Source organism: Pleurodeles waltl, chromosome 1_1 (assembly GCF_031143425.1).
Source record: "Pleurodeles waltl isolate 20211129_DDA chromosome 1_1, aPleWal1.hap1.20221129, whole genome shotgun sequence".
In the NCBI taxonomy this organism is placed as follows: Eukaryota; Metazoa; Chordata; class Amphibia; order Caudata; family Salamandridae; genus Pleurodeles; species Pleurodeles waltl.
The window spans coordinates 308598914-308616583 of record NC_090436.1 but is presented as its reverse complement, the minus strand read 5'-3'; the positions used below and the strand labels follow the sequence as shown (position 1 = coordinate 308616583).

At 48.6% G+C, this 17670-nt stretch overlaps 1 protein-coding gene across 1 annotated transcript in view; it reads right to left on the bottom strand.

Annotated features, from left to right (window-relative positions):
* Positions 1-260: 260 nt before the first annotated feature.
* The window catches only part of IL31RA (interleukin 31 receptor A), a 1545596-nt gene continuing 1528186 nt past the window's right edge, over positions 261-17670 (bottom strand). The window contains exon 17 of the mRNA XM_069222232.1: positions 261-1883. Coding sequence (XP_069078333.1) covers positions 1344-1883 — 540 coding nt within the window. The 3' untranslated portion in view covers positions 261-1343. The remainder of the gene's footprint in view (positions 1884-17670) is intronic.

The following is a 17670-nucleotide window of genomic DNA, read 5'->3' as shown; positions in this document are numbered from 1 at the left end:
GTTGAGGCGAAAAATTTGCCTCAGCCTGACTTGCCCCATTTTTTGGCGCCCAAGCTCCATATCCCCCTACGCCGGCGCTGCCTGGTGTTCGTCGTTTTTTTTCACACACACCAGGCAGCGCCGGCGGCTAACGCCGGCTAACGTCATTGAATAAATACGGCGCCCGCATGGCGCTTCAGAATGGCGTTAGCCGGCGCTAATTTTTTTGACGCAAAACTGCGTTAGCGCAGTTTTGCGTCAAAAAGTATAAATATGGCCCTATGTGTGACATGTTCTCCTTCTACCGAGACACAAAAAGTTCACGCAGTTTTATACCATGATATAAAGAAACGCAATGTTAACACCACGCACCAGAGCCATAGTCATATGAGTAAAACTTTACCTGAACAGAAACAGAAGGGCAAGTTTGGCGGGCAACCCTCAGCCATTAATAACCGAAGCAAAAGCTTTCACTAGAAATTAAACCTGAAAGTACAAATTGTTAACATTTCTTTTGTTGCAGTGAAAGGTCAATTCAAACTAGTTCCATTCCGCCATCAATTTAGCATTGACTCATTCCATGGCACAACAACATACATTTTGACCGAATTAAAAACAAGACATCTTCCATAAAATGAAATGGATTTATATTTTGGAGGTGATTGTTTTTATCTGATATTACATGTGAAAACAAGCTGTCGATCACCCAATGCAAACATGATACAGTGCCTGCCTTATTTCTCCCATTCCTTCCATTTCTAGCCTATTATAAAAACGTAGGACAGTGATAATGGTGATAATGTGCACGAGGACCATCAATCATACCTGTTTATTTTCAGTTTTGGGAAGACTCTCCAGTGAGTTTCTCTGAACCTACTTAGGGGCAGATTTATGAAAAGTGGTGCTGCACCAAGGGCAGCCCCACTTTCCCTGCGCCCCTTAGCACTCCCCTACCGCACCATGGCACAGGGTAGGGGGCAATAGTGTCATTTTTTATGACGCTATTGATGTACTCTGCAGGAGTTGCACCAAAATACCGGTGCTACTCCTGCAGAGTACATAGGGGCCCTTTCTAAAGAATGGAAGCCCCCTTTTAATGCCTGCTCTTGAGCAGGCGTTAAAAGTGGCATAATAAATGGCGTAAGGAAATCTCATAGACTTCCTTGAGGCATTTTTCTGGCTCCCCTTGCATACATTATGCCTGGCGCAGGCATAATGTAGCGCAAAGGGTTACAGCAGGTGCAGGAAGTTTGGCCTCGTTGGGCCACATTAACGTCAAAATAAATGATGTTAATGTGGCGCAAGGTGGCACTAGGGGACTATAAATATGCCCCTTAATCTGGAACTGTTCTCTCACTCACAGATTAATGCACTACTCTAAGGCCCAACATGTCGGTGGTTACATAGTGCTCACCTATACCCTTCAGCGAGCAAGGAGCTACTATCATTAACTGCTGATTGTTTTCTATCCCATTTGGGTTTGAGCTATTCCTAGGAAATATGAATTCTCGTGTAATGACTGAATTCTTCAAATAGGGGTTGAAAGCAGCTTTTTCCAAAAATGTCTCCTCTTCAGCCGTGTACCGAATATTGTCATCTTCATAATGTAAATCTTGAATCAGACAGCTCCTAGACACATTTATTTGTTGCCCTGGTGTGCCAGAAGATACTTGACTCTTGTAAATGTCCTCTGCAGATATGTACGACAGGGAAGATGGACGTTTTGCAAAATCAATCTCTTTGCAGTAAGGAAAATTATGTTGACTGCTTCTTGATTCTAAGGAGTTCCTAGGATATTCTTCATTGACTTTAGTCTGATTTCCATCAGTGCAAAGGGAATCCAAAACATTGATACTTTCGTCGTTTAAAATCCCATCAGACTGAATGTATAGCAGAGGAGTAATCTGTTAATAGAAAAAAACATTTAATATTTTTAATCATCCTATTTCAATAAGTATATCTTCTGCAAATACTTAAACAAGAATGTCCCCTCAAACACCTACTACCGAATTTGTACATTTCTGATCTACTCAAAGCAATACATGGATGAAGGGGTTTCCCTCCTAAGTTCAGACTCCACCACAAGTTAACAACTGTTATCACCTTGGGACTGCTGGATAATATTTGGCCCCTATAGAGACTTGTTAAGCAGAAGACAATAAAAATGATCTTAAGACAGTTTGACGTCACTTAATAAAAAAGATGATCCAATGTCAGGGGCACCCCTAAACATTTCATATCAGATTTATTCCAAACGATCATTGCTATTTCTCAATCCACACTGGTTGACGCTCTTAAACTGAAGAGAAGCTTCAGGGCCCACAAAAGACGTATTGTTATCCTACTACAAGCTTACTTTGATAAAATTAATACTTCTGATGTCTCCTTGATAGCAGTCTTGAGATACAGTCTACTTAAAGGTAGAAATGGCCATCACAACAGGGTTAATAATACATTAAGGCAAACATGGGCCCCAAAGCCTATGGGGTCTTCCACTTTTGTACATTCCAGTATTATTGTAACTAATGCACACAAATCACTATTACAGTTAATATATGTGTGTAGGAAAGTACTCATTTGAAATGATCACCTCATTTTCTGTGCCCTAGCACTGATCATTTTTGATTGAAAGTGCACTGGGTCCATGCTAACCAGGCCCACAGTGCCAGTTCTCTTTCCCTTAAAACAAAATAAATGTCTCATTGTAACCCAATTGGCAAGGACTTCAGCGCCCTTGTAAGTCCCTAGTAAATGGTACCCCTGGTGCCAAGGGCATAGGTACTAAAGAGGGTCTCCCAGTGCAGCAGCATGTATTGTGCCACCCTAAGGGACCCATTCACAAACAGTATGCAGACTGCCATTGCATGATGTGTGAAATGGTGCAAACCATTCTGAAAACATGACATGGCACATTTACTGTGTGCCATGCCAAGGTACACTGCATATACAGCAGGCGTTAGAGTCCTAAGGCAGGGTGCTTTATATTATATGTAAGGGCACATCTGCATGAGCAGAAAGGCCCCTGTGATGTCTAGTTCCATTGCTAAACAATGGAAGTGACCAGATAGCTATCTTAAGGACATGTACTAGGCACTGGTCATTACGAGTTACCCAGCTACATGATGGCTGCACTGAAACTAATGGTGTTTGGTATCAAATGCCTTATCCTATGTATCTGCACTGATGCCAGTACCAGATGTATTAACATGTATCCAGAGGGCACCTTAGTGGTGCCCCCTAACAACCAACTAGTCTCTTAGGGCCATATTTATACTTTTTGACGCAAAACTGCGCTAACACAGTTTTGCGTCAAAAAAATTAGCGCCGGCTAACGCCATTCTGAAGCGCCATGCGGGCGCCGTATTTAATCAATGACGTTAGCCGGCGTTAGCCGCCGGCGCTGCCTGGTGTGCGTGGAAAAAAACGACGTACACCAGGCAGCGCCGGCGTAGGGGAATATGGAGCTTGGGCGCCAAAAAATGGGGCAAGTCAGGCTGAGGCAAATTTTTCGCCTCAACCCGATGCGCGCCATTTTTTTCGACTCCCAACCCCCATAGAAATGACTCGTGTCTTAGCAAAGACAGGAGTCATGCCCCCTTGCCCGATGGCCATGCCCAGGGGACTTCTGTCCCCTGGGCATGGTCATTGGGCATAGTGGCATGTAGGGGGGCACAAATCAGGCCACCCTATGCCACAAAAAAAAAAAAAATGATTTACCTGAACTTACCTTAATGTCCCTGGGATGGGTTCCTCCAGCCTTGGGTGTCCTCCTGGGGTGGGCAAGGGTGACAGGGGGTGTCCCTGGGGGCATGGGAGGGCACCTCTGGGCTCCTTCCGAGCCCACAGGTCCCTTAACGCCTGCCCTGAGCAGGCGCTAAAAAACGGCGCAAAAGCGGCCGTACGTCATTTTTTTTGACCCGCCCACTCCCGGGCGTGAATTTTGCCCGGGAGTGTAAATACGGCGCACATGCCTCGGAGTCAATTTTTTAGACGGGAACGCCTACCTCATTAACGCAAAGTAGGTGTCCACGCTAAAAAATGACGCAAACTCCATGGACTTTGGCGCTAGACGCGTCTAACGCCAAAGTATAAATATGGAGTTAGTTTTGCATCGGAATTGCGTCAAAAAAAACGACGCAATTCCGGCGCAAACGGAGTATAAATATGCCCCTTAGTGTGCTGGCTGACTGGTATTAACCAGCCTGCAACCGCAGACGAGTTTCTGACCTCCATCAGGTGAGAGCCTGCGCTCTCAGAGGCAAGAATAAAATCGTGCTCCAAAGGAAAGTGATCACACCTCCTCCAGCAGGATGGCTAGCTATTTAGCATATCAGAGCCAGAGGCTTCAAAGTCCTTGTGGCCTTTGGTATGAGACCCTGGCTTCCCCAAGACCTGGGGAATGCCACCCCCTGCCCTGAGGCCCATTTGGCACCAGAGCAGGTGGGAAATTAGATATTCAGGAGGCGTGTTGTACTTCTAGGCTAGCCACACCCCTAAGGTGGGCTACCTGAAGTGCACAGCTGAGGAAGGGTTCCATCATCGTGTTTTTGGTGAAACTAGGAACTCTGGTTCAGGAAGTGGTCATATAGGGGGTGTAGTCACCCCACAGGTAAGTAGCCCATTGCCTATTACCGTACACTGCCTTAAATGCCCCTAAAGTCAGTATTTGGGGGTCCCTCTGACACCAGGAATTCAGATTTGACTACTGGGAACCAAAAGAAGGACAAAGAAGAGCTGAAGTCGTGAGAACGAGGTCCTGCACCGAGAATGGCACAAAACCCCGCCTGCCTCCTTACATCACAGCAAACACAAGAACTGACTAATCCAGAGGCTGAGCAAACCCTGAGAGGTCTGTTCTTCCATTCAACAACCAACCAGCATCTTCTTCGGGGTGGAAGAGCCATCCCCCTGCATCTGCAGGTGCCAACAGCACTGACCCGGTACTTTGTCTTGCTAGCCGTCGGGCCCACTGAGGGAGCAGCTCGCCAGGAAGACTATGTTGTGAGTCCAGGAGGTCGGCCTCAATGCTTTCAACAAGTCTTGAGACACTGTGCACCTCCAGGAGCCTCTCAGCACCAATGCCTTGGGTACCAGGGCCCTTGAACCTACCAAGGCTTGTTGCATGTCTTGTCCTGACACCGCCAATGCTGACACTGACCTGCCATCGAGGGACTTCAGGATCCACAAGGCCTTCATCGAGAATGGCCCTGCTTCTAAGTTTTCTCCCCCTCTCCAAGTCACCAAACCCAGGTGAGAGCCTCTAACTGCGGTGACCTGCCAGACCAACCACCTCTGGACCTGAGCCCCTGTAGGAAAGTACCATCTTGCCTGGCATGTTACCCCCATATTTCACTGTATATATGTTGTTTTAGTCTATGTGTCACTGGGACCCTGCCAGGCAGGGCCCCAGTGCTCATAAGTGTGCCCTGTATGTGTTCCCTGTGTGATGACTCACTGTCTCACTGAGGCTCTGCTAACCAGAACCTCAGTGGTTATGCTCTCTCTGCTTTCCAAATTGTCACTAACAGGCTAGTGACCACTTTCACCAATTCACATTGGCATACTGGAAGACCCTTATAATTCCCTAGTATATGCTACTGAGGTACCCAGGGTATTGGGGTTCCAGGAGATTCCTATGGGCTGCAGCATTTCTTTTGCCACCCATAGGGAGATCTGACTATTCTTACACAGGCCTGCCAGTGCAGCCTGAGTGAAATAACGTCCACGTTATTTCACAGCCATTTACCACTGCACTGAAGTAACTTATAAGTCACCTATATGTCTAAAATTCACCTGGTGAAGGTTGGGTGCAAAGTTACTTAGTGTGTGGGCACAGTGGTGGTGGGAGCAAACCTGCTAATAGCCAATCCAAGGGAGTAGCTGGGCTCACTTTTGGTACTTTAGTTGGGGTTGGTCTTGTTAGGGAGACCACAGAGGCTGTGTTAGTTTCTGAAGGTGCCATTGATTTGGCCACCTTGGTTGCTTGTCCCCTTAATATGGATAAGTACAAGCAACTTCCCCTAATCAATGGTGTTGAGGTTCAGGCCTACAGGGACACAGGTGCCAGTGTTACCATGGTGATAGAGAAACTGGTACACCCTGAACAACACCTACTTGGTCACCAGTACCAAGTGACAGACGCTCATAACAACACTCTTAGCCACCCCATGGCTGTTGTGAATCTCAACTGGGGGGGGGGGGGGGGGGTTACTGGTCCAAAGAAAGTTGTGGTTGCTTCAGATTTATCTGTAGACTGTCTACTAGGAAATGATTTAGAGACATCAGCTTGGGCAGAAGTGGAGTTAGAGGCTCATGCAGCATTGCTGGGCATTCCTGGGCATATTTTTGCTTTGATAAGGGCTCAGGCCAAAAAGCAAAAAGGACAGGGTGACTTGGATCCTGGAACAATGGACCAAGTGCTCCCTAAAGCTAGGGGTAGCAAGGGTAAATCCCTACCCACAATCCCTCCCTCTACAGATGATTCAACTTCTAGGAAGAAGAATTTCCTCCCTGTGCAGAACCTTCACCAGAGGAGCTGGCAGCAGACACTGCTGAGCTTTTGGGTGGAGGGGGGCCTGCCAGGGAAGAGCGGAGTGTGGCACAGCAATCCTGTCCCACATTAGAGGGTCTCAGACAGCAAGCTGTCAAGCAGCAAAATGGGGATGTCAGTGACTCACATAGAGTTTACTGGGAGGACAACCTCTTGTACACAGAGGCAAGGGACCCAAAATCTGGAGCAGCCAGGAGATTGGCCATTCCCCTGCAGTACAGAGAGTTCCTCCTAACTCTGGCACATGACATTCCCTTGGCTGGGCATTTGGGCCAGATTAAAACATGGGAAAGGCTTGTCCCCCTGTTTCACTGGCCTAGGATGTCAAAGGACACAAAAGATTTTTGTAAGTCTTGCGTGACCTGCCAAGCCAGTGGCAAGACTGGTGGCACTCCAAAGGCTCCCCTTATTCCACTACCTGTGGTTGGGGTTCCCTTTGGAAGGGTAGGGGTTGACATAGTTGGCCCCCTTGACCCTCCTACTGCTTCAGGCAATAGGTTTATCTTGGTGGTAGTGGACCATGCCACAAGATATCCTGAAGCTATTCCTCTAAGGACCACTACAGCACCTGCAGTGGCAAAAGCCCTCCTGGGAATCTTTTCCAGGGTGGATTTTCCAAAAGAGGTTGTATCAGACAGGGGTAGAAACTTTATGTCTGCATACTTGAAGGCTATGTGGAAGGAATGTGGTGTAACATACAAATTCACCACACCTTATCATCCACAGACAAATGGACTGGTACATAGGTTTAATAAAACTCTCAAAGGAATGATAATGGGACTCCCTGAAAAACTCAGGAGGAGATGGGATGTCCTGTTACCTTGCCTCCTTTTTGCTTACAGGGAGGTACCCCAGAAAGGAGTGGGCTTCAGCCCCTTTGAACTCCTATTTGGGCACCCTGTAAGAGGTCCTCTAACACTTGTGAAGGAGGGTTGGGAACAACCTTTAAAAGCTCCTAAGCAAGATATAGTGGTCTATGTTCTTGGCCTAATATCCAGAATGGTAGAGTACATGAAAAAGGCCAGTAAAAACCTTCAGGCCAGCCAAGAGCTCCAAAAGCAATGGCATGACCAGAAGGCTGTTCTGATTCAGTACCAACCAGGACAGAAGGTGTGGGTATTGGAGCCTGTGGCCCCAATAGGACTCCAAGACAAATGGAGTGGACCCCATCTCATTGTTGAAAAGAAGGGCGAGGTCACCTACTTGGTTGACCTAGGCACTGCCAGGAGTCCCCTTAGGGTGCTCCATGTCAACCGCCTAAAACCCTACTATGACAGGGCTGATCTCACCCTGCTCATGGCAACAGATGAGGGACAGGAAGAAGAGAGTGACCCTCTCCCTGATCTCTTCTCTTCCACAGAAGAGGATTGTAGGAGGCTGGACTGGCTTGTAGTGAGTACCAAGGGGTACTTGCACCTTGCACCAGGCCCAGTTATCCCTTATTAGTGTATAGGGTGTCTAGCAGCTTAGGCTGATAGATAATGGTAGCTTAGCAGAGCAGCTTAGGCTGAACTAGGAGACGTGTGAAGCTACTACAGTACCACTTAGTGTCATATGCACAATATCATAAGAAAACACAATACACAGTTATACTAAAAATAAAGGTACTTTATTTTTATGACAATATGCCAAAGTATCTTAGAGTGTACCCTCAGTGAGAGGATAGGAAATATACACAAGATATATATACACAATAGCAAAAATATGCAGTATAGTCTTAGAAAACTGCAAACAATGTATAGTTACAATAGGATGCAATGGGGAAACATAGGGATAGGGGCAACACAAACCATATACTCCAAAAGTGGAATGCGAACCACGAATGGACCCCAAACCTATGTGACCTTGTAGAGGGTCGCTGGGACTATTAGAAAATAGTGAGAGTTAGAAAAATAACCCTCCCCAAGACCCTGAAAAGTGAGTGCAAAGTGCACTAAAGTTCCCCTAAGGACAAAGTAGTCGTGTTAGAGGAATAATGCAGGAAAGACACAAACCAGCAATGCAACAACTGTGGATTTCCAATCTAGGGTACCTGTGGAACAAGGGGACCAAGTCCAAAAGTCACAAGCAAGTCGGAGATGGGCAAATGCCCAGGAAATGCCAGCTGCGGGTGCAAAGAAGCTTCTACTGGACAGAAGAAGCTGAGGTTTCTGCAGGAACAAAAAGGGCTAGAGACTTCCCCTTTGGTGGACGGATCCGTCTCGCCGTGGAGAGTCGTGCAGAAGTGTTTTCCCGCCGAAAGAACGCCAATAAGCCTTGCTAGCTGCAAATCGTGCGGTTAGTGTTTTTGGACACTGCTGAGGCCCAGGAGGGACCAGGAGGTCGCAAATTGGACCAGCAGAAAGAGGGGACGTCGAGCAAAACAAGGAGCCCTCTCTGAAGCCGGTAGCTCCCGGACAAGTGCCAGAAACAGGCACTACAAGGATGCGTGAAACGGTGCTCGCCGAAGTTGCACAAAGGAGTCCCACGTCGCCGGAGACCAACTTAGAAAGTCGTGCAATGCAGGTTACAGTGCCGTGGACCCAGGCTTGGCTGTGCACAAAGGATTTCCGCCGGAAGTGCACAGGGGCCGGAGTAGCTGCAAAGTCGCGGTTCCCAGCAATGCAGCCCAGCGAGGTGAGGCAAGGACTTACCTCCACCAAACTTGGACTGAAGAGTCACTGGACTGTGGGGGTCACTTGGACAGAGTTGCTGGATTCGAGGGACCTCGCTCGTCGTGCTGAGAGGAGACCCAAGGGACCGGTAATGCAGCTTTTTGGTGCCTGCGGTTGCAGGGGGAAGATTCCGTCGACCCACAGGAGATTTCTTCGGAGCTTCTGGTGCAGAGAGGAGGCAGACTACCCCCACAGCATGCACAAGCAGGAAAACAGTCGAGAAGGCGGCAGGATCAGCGTTACAGAGTTGCAGTAGTCGTCTTTGCTACTATGTTGCAGGTTTGCAGGCTTCCAGCGCGGTCAGCAGTCGATTCCTTATCAGAAGGTGAAGAGAGAGATGCAGAGGAACTCGGCTGAGCTCATGCATTCGTTATCTGAAGTTTCCCCAGAGACAGAGACCCTAAATAGCCAGAAAAGAGGGTTTGGCTACCTAGGAGAGAGGATAGGCTACTAACACCTGAAGGAGCCTATCAGCAGGAGTCTCTGACGTCACCTGGTGGCACTGGCCACTCAGAGCAGTCCAGTGTGCCAGCAGCACCTCTGTTTCCAAGATGGCAGAGGTCTGGAGCACACTGGAGGAGCTCTGGACACCTCCCAGGGGAGGTGCAGGTCAGGGGAGTGGTCACTCCCCTTTCCTTTGTCCAGTTTCACGCCAGAGCAGGGGCTAAGGGGTCCCTGAACCGGTGTAGACTGGCTTATGCAGAATTGGGCACCTCTGTGCCCAACAAAGCATTTCCAGAGGCTGGGGGAGGCTACTCCTCCCCTGCCTTCACACCATTTTCCAAAGGGAGAGGGTGTCACACCCTCTCTCAGAGGAAGTTCTTTGTTCTGCCATCCTGGGCCAGGCCTGGCTGGACCCCAGGAGGGCAGATGCCTGTCTGAGTGGTTGGCAGCAGCAGCAGCTGCAGTGAAACCCCAGGAAGGGCAGTTTGGCAGTACCAGGGTCTGTGCTACAGACCACTGGGATCATGGGATTGTGCCAACTATGCCAGGATGGCATAGAAGGGGCAATTCCATGATCATAGACATGTTACCAAGCCATTTTCGGAGTTACCATTGTGAAGCTACATATAGGTAGTGACCTATATGTAGTGCACGCGTGTAATGGTGTCCCCGCACTCACAAAGTTCAGGGAATTGGCTCTGAACAATGTGGGGGCACCTTGGCTAGTGCCAGGGTGCCCACACACTAAGTAACTTTGCACCTAACCTTTACCAGGTAAAGGTTAGACATATAGGTGACTTATAAGTTACTTAAGTGCAGTGTAAAATGGCTGTGAAATAACGTGGACGTTATTTCACTCAGGCTGCAGTGGCAGGCCTGTGTAAGAATTGTCAGAGCTCCCTATGGGTGGCAAAAGAAATGCTGCAGCCCATAGGGATCTCCTGGAACCCCAATACCCTGGGTACCTCAGTACCATATACTAGGGAATTATAAGGGTGTTCCAGTAAGCCAATGTAAATTGGTAAAAAATGGTCACTAGCCTGTTAGTGACAATTTGGAAAGAAATGAGAGAGCATAACCACTGAGGTTCTGATTAGCAGAGCCTCAGTGAGACAGTTAGTCACTACACAGGTAACACATTCAGGCACACTTATGAGCACTGGAGCCCTGGGTTACCAGGGTCCCAGTGACACATACAACTAAAACAACATATATACAGTGAAAAATGGGGGTAACATGCCAGGCAAGATGGTACTTTCCTACAAGGATGCTCTAGTGGAAGGTGTAGTTTTGGCAGACTGTCTTACTGCTGAGCAGAAAGACAACTGCATAAATCTCCTAGGTCAGTTTTCTGAACTCTTTTCAACTGTGCCAGGCACCACATCTTGGTGTGAACACACAATTGATACTGGAGACAGCATGCCTGTCAAAAGTAAAATCTATAGGCAGCCTGACCATGTCAGGGACAGCATAAAGCAAGAAGTTCAGAAAATGCTTGACTTAGAAGTGGTTGAACATTCTGAAAGCCCATGGGCCTCTCCTGTGGTGCTTGTACCAAAGCCTCACTCAAAAGATGGAAAAAGGGAGATGAGGTTTTGTGTAGATTACAGAGGTCTCAACCAGGTAACAAAAACTGATGCTCACCCTATACCCAGGGCAGTGGAGCTCATAGATACACTGGCATCTGCCAAGTATCTAAGCACCTTTGATTTGACTGCAGGGTATTGGCAGATCAAATTATCAGAGTATGCTAAAGCAAAAACTGCATTTTCGACTATTGGAGGGCACTACCAATTCACAGTAATGCCCTTTGGTTTGAAAAATGCACCTGCCATTTTTCAGAGGTTGGTGAATACAGTCCTGCAAGGGTTGGAGGCTTTTAGTGCAGCATATCTGGACGATATAGCTGTCTTTAGCTCCACCTGGGATGATCACCTGGCCCACCTGTGAAAGTTCTGGAGGTCCTGCAAAAGGCAGGCCTTACTATCAAGGCTTCAAAGTGCCAGATATGGCACGGGAAAGTGGTTTATCTGGTACAACTGGTAGGTGGAGAACAGATTGCACCACTTCAGGGGAAAATCCAAACAATCATGGATTGGGTTCCCCCTACAACTCAGACCCAGGTGAGAGCCTTCCTAGGCCTCACTGGGCATTACAGGAGATTCATTAAAAACTATGGCTCCATTGCAGCCCCTCTTAATGATCTCACTAGCAAGAAGATGCTTAAAAATGTATTGTGGACAGCTAGCTGTCAAAAAGCTTTTGAGGAGCTCAAACAGGCCATGTGCACTGCACCTGTCCTAAAAAGCCCATGTTACTCCAAGAAATTCATAGTTCAAACTGATGCATCTGAATTAGGGGTAGGGGCAGTCTTATCACAACTCAATTCTGAGGGCCAGGATCAACCTGTTGCTTTTATCAGCAGGAGGTTGACCCCTAGAGAAAAGCGTTGGTCTGCCATAAAGAGGGAGGCCTTTGCTGTGGTCTGGGCACTGAAGAAGTTGAGGCCATACCTGTTTGGCACTCACTTCATTGTTCAGACAGACCACAAACCTCTACTTTGGTTAAAACAAATGAAAGGTGAAAACCCTAAATTGTTGAGGTGGTCCATATCTCTACAGGGAATGGACTATACAGTGGAACATAGACCTGGGAGTACCCACTCCAATGCAGATGGACTCTCCAGATATTTCATCTTAGACAATGAAGACTCATCAGGTCATGGCTAGTTTTATTGTCCTTCGTTTGGGGGGGGGGTTGTGTAGGAAAGTGCCATCTTGCCTGGCATGTTACCCCCATATTTCACTGTATGTATGTTGTTTTAGTCTATGTGTCACTGGGACCCTGCCAGGCAGGTCCCCAGTGCTCATAAGTGTGCCCTGTATGTGTTCCCTGTGTGATGACTAACTGTCTCACTGAGGCTCTGCTAACCAGAACCTCAGTGGTTATGCTCTCTCTGCTTTCCAAATTGTCACTAACAGGCTAGTGACCAATTTCACCAATTCACATTGGCATACTGGGAGACCCTTATAATTCCCTAGTATATGGTACTGAGGTACCCAGGGTATTGGGGTTCCAGGAGATCCCTATGGGCTGCAGAATTTCTTTTGCCACCCATAGGGAGATCTGACTATTCTTACACAGGCCTGCCAGAGCAGCCTGAGTGAAATAACGTCCACGTTATTTCACAGCCATTTACCACTGCACTTAAGTAACTTATAAGTCACCTATATGTCTAACCTTCACCTGGTGAAGGTTGGGTGCAAAGTTACTTAGTGTGTGGGCACCCTGGCACTAGCCAAGGTGCCCCCACATTGTTCAGGGCAAATTCCCCGGACTTTGTGAGTGCGGGGACACCATTTCACGTGTGCACTATACATAGGTCACTACCTATGTATAGCGTCACAATGGTAACTCCGAACATGACCATGTAACATGTCTAAGATCATGGAATTGTCACCCCAATGCCATTCTGGCATTGGGGAGACAATTCCATGATCCCCCGGGTCTCTAGCACAGAACCCGGGTACTGCCAAACTGCCTTTCCGGGGTCTCCACTGAAGCTGCTGCTGCTGCCAACCCCTCAGACAGGTTTCTGCCCTCCTGGGGTCCATGCAGCCCTGGCCCAGTAAAGGCAGAACAAAGGATTTCCTCTGAGAGAGGGTGTGACACCCTCTCCCTTTGGAAATAGGTGTGATGGCTGGGGAAGAGTAGCCTCCCCCAGCCTCTGGAAATGCTTTGATGGGCACAGATGCTGCCCATCTCTGCATAAGCCAGTCTACACCGGTTTAGGGATCCCCCAGCCCTGCTCTGGCGCGAAACTGGACAAAGGAAAGGGGAGTGACCACTCCCCTGACCTGCACCTCCCAGGGGAGGTGCCCAGAGCTCCTCCAGTGTGCCCCAGACCTCTGCCATCTTGGAAACAGAGGTGTTGCTGGCACACTGGACTGCTCTGAGTGGCCAGTGTCATCAGGTGACGTCAGAGACTCCTTCTGATAGGCTCTTACCTTTCTTACTAGCCTATCCTCCTTCCTAGGTAGCCAAACCTCCTTTTCTGGCTATTTAGGGTCTCTGCATTGGGGAATTCTTCGGATACCGAATGCAAGAGCTCACCAGAGTTCCTCTGCATCTCCCTCTTCATCTTCTGCCAAAGGATCGACCGCTGACTGCTCAGGACGCCTGCAAAACCACAACAAAGTAGCAAAGACGACTACGGCAACCTATATCGCTTCATCCTGCCGGCTTTTTCGCCTGTTTCCTGGTGGTGCATGCTCTGGACCAGGAGCTCTGAAGAAATCTCCCGTGGGTCGACGGAATCTTCCCCCTGCAACCGCAGGCAACAAAAGACTGCATCACCGGTCCTCTGGGTCCCCTCTCAGCACGACGAACGTGGTCCCTGGAACTCATCAACTCTGTCCAAGTAACTTCCACAGTCCAGTGACTCTTCAGTCCAAGTTTGGTGGAGGTAAGTCCTTGCCTCCCCACGCTAGACTGCATTGCTGGGTACCACGTGATTTGCAGCTGCTCCGGCTCCTGTGCACTCTTCCAGGATTTCCTTCATGCACAGCCAAGCCTGGGTCCCCGACACACTAACCTGCAGTGCACAACCTTCTGAGTTTTCCTCTGGCGTCGTGGGACTCCCTTTTGTGACTTCGGGTGGACTCCGGTTCACTCCTCTTCTAAGTGCCTGTTCCGGTACTTCTGCGGGTGCTGCCTGCTTCTGTGAGGGCTCCCTGACTTGCTGGGCGCCCCGTCTGTCTCCTCATCCAAGTGGCGACATCATGGTCCCTCCTGGGCCACAGCAGCATCCAAAAACCCTAACCGCGACCTTTGCAGCTAGCAAGGCTTGTTTGCAGTCTTTCTGCGTGGGAACACCTCTGCAAGCTTCTTCACGACGTGGGACATCCATCCTCCAAAGGGGAAGTTCCTAGTCCTCTTCGTTCTTGCAAAACACCAAGCTTCTTCCATCTGGTGGCAGCTTTCTTGCACCCTCAGCTGGCATTTCCTGGGCTCCTGCCCACTCTCGACACTGTCGCGGCTCTTGGTCTCCTTGTCTTACAGGTACTCAGGTCCGGAAATCCACTGTGGTTGCATTGCTGGTGTTGGTTTTCCTTGCAGAATCCCCCTATCACGACTTCTGTGCTCTCTGGGGTTGTAGGTGCAATTTACACCTACCTTACAGGGTCTTGGGGTGGGCTATTTTTCTAACCCTCACTGTTTTCTTACAGTCCCAGCGACCCTCTACAAGGTCACATAGGTTTGGGGTCTATTCGTGGTTCGCATTCCACTTTTGGAGTATATGGTTTGTGTTGCCCCTATACCTATGTGCTCCTATTGCAATCTATTGTAATTTTACACTGCTTGCATTACTTCCTTTTGCTATTACTGCATATTTTTGGTATTGTGTACATATATCTTGTGTATATTTGGCATCCTCATACTGAGGGTACTCACTGAGATACTTTTGGCATATGGTCATAAAAATAAAGTACCTTTGGTTTTAGTACATCTGTGTATTGTACACAGACAAATCTTATGATATTGTGCATATGACACCAGTGGAATAGTAGGAGCTTTGCATGTCTCCTAGTTCAGCCTAAGCTGCTCTGCTATAGCTACCTTCTATCAGCCTAAGCTGCTAGAAACACCTCTTCTACACTAATAAGGGATAACTGGACCTGGCACAAGGTGTAAGTACCTCTGGTACCCACTACAAGCTAGGCCAGCCTCCTACAGCCCCCCAGCTCGGGTTCACATAAACCGACTGTGTCCCTGTGCTCCAGTGACCATTAAGAGCCAAGACCCCCTTTAGGTTCTGCCAGACCTGTCCCCAAGTACCCATTTGCAGCCTTTCTTTTGCAGGTACTTCTGCCATTGCCTTTAACATGTAGAGCTCAAGGCTACCAACGCGACCAGCACCTCTGCACCCGGACACACCAGGGTAGTTAAAAGAGAACTGCTGGTGGTCTCTTGGAGCTTGGCCCCTAAGCACCTTGAGTCCTGGAAGACACACCCAAAAACATTTACAAGTATACCTTTGCAGTGTATGTTTCCCCAATAGGATCGAGGCTCATGCTCAAATCTGATGTAGGAAGCTGGCTGATCTATATACTGTATCAAAATGAAATATAGTGGGCACAGAGTCCAGGGGTTCCCCCAAGGCTTAATAGAGGCTGAAGAAGATAATACTAATGCTCTCTTTTGTGGTAGTGTGGTCGAGCAGTTAGGGTTATAAAAGGGTAGTGCAAAGCATTTGTTGTACACAAACGGTCAAGAAATAAGGCACACACTCCATGACTAACTCCAGGCCAACTGTTTTATACAGCAAAAACATTTTTTTTACTCTATTACTAGAACCAGAAAAGCTTTGTTGCAGGTAAGTACAGTTGTAAGTAGGTATCCAACGTATGTATCAAATGTACTCTGTTTGGTTTTAGTAGATAAAGCAGTTCACAAGTAAGTAGCAATTTTCTATTTCAAAAGTTGACACTGCAATTTTTCATAGGAGTCTATAGAGTCAGGGGAAGGGGAGGGAGATTAGTATACTTAATAGGTAAGTACATGACTTACAACTTCAGTCTTCGGAGGTTAGGATGTCCATAGGTCGAAGTTTAGGTTGACCCCAAAAGGGCACCACCAGCAACATGGGGTCAGCTGGGTGCTAAGGTCAAAGTTGGCGTCAGGTTTGCAATTGAATCCTATGAGGACTAGGGGTGCTTGGAAAGGATCCGATTACAGGTAACAACCTGCGACTTTGGACATCAGAACTGGTGGGGTTTAGGTGAGCCTCGGGGTGGCCACAGGTAGGCACCAATCACACACCTTCAGCGGCACAGGGGCAGCGGGGTGCAGGGTGCAAACACAAGGCTGGGCGCCTAGTGCTTTTCAATAGTGGGACCCCAGGAATCACATAAAATGCAGCAGGCTGGGTCCAAGGGGGTTTTATGGAAAACCACAGGCTAGACAAGTTGGAGGGCCGCCTGCTGAACATCGCTGGATTGTCGGTCGGATTCCCGAAGGCCTCGGGGCTGCAGGTGCAGGGGTACCTTTAGATGTTGGGAATCTTCGTCGGAAATGGTCGCAGTCAGGGGGGTCCTTTGGTTTCAGGCTGCAGGCGTCATCGTGTTGGCCAGAAGGGATCAATCCAGGTTGGACACAAAGTCCAAATCACCTGGGGACCTGCTCTGGTCTGGTGGACCGTCTGGACATGGGCTGTGTGTGTCGGGTGCAAAGTGAGCAGGACTTGCGGATCTGGAGCAGCTCTGGAATCCTTTTTTGAGTTTCTTGTGGTTAGAGCCAGTGTTCTCAGGAGTTCTTGGTCCTCTGCTGGGCAGGCAGTCATCTGGGAGTTTGTAGAGGTTGCTGGTCCTGCAGGATGCGTCACCTTTTTTGCAGCAGGGCTTCTGTAGTTGCAGACAGGCCGGTAGGGCTGGGGCCAAGTCAGTTGGGGTCTGGACTCCTCTGCTGGGGCGCATTAGCAGCCCTTCTTCTCGCTTCTTTCTTCGTTTCTCCTTGAGATCACAAGGAATCTGGTGAGCTAGGTTCAGGGTTGCCCTTAAATCCTAGATTTAGGGGCTTTACAGGGGTCAGAGGGCAGAAAGCCAATGGCTATTGTCCCTGAGGGTGGCTATGCCCTTCCTGTGCCCACTCGCTTTGGGGAGAGGGGCACATTCCTAACCCTATTGATCTCTGTCCTCCAAACCAAGATGGAGGATTCTGCAGGGAGAGGGTCGCTTCAGTTCTGGACACCTTGGGGATGGTCATAGCTGGAGTGGGCACTCCTCCCTGTTTTACTTAATTTTCCAGTTGGACTTGCCACCAAAGGTTGGGCTTCGTCCAGGGGGTGGGCATCTCAACTACCTGGAGTGCCCTGGAGCACTCCAAAAGAAGCCTTCAAGGCTCACTGCCAAGTGTTGCAGTTCCTGTAGGGGGGGAGGTGTGAAGTACCTTTACACAGAGCAGACTTTGTTTCTGACTCCAGGGAGCACAAAGGCTCTCACCCCATGGGGTCAGAAACTTTTCTTTAGTGGCAGGCTGGCACAG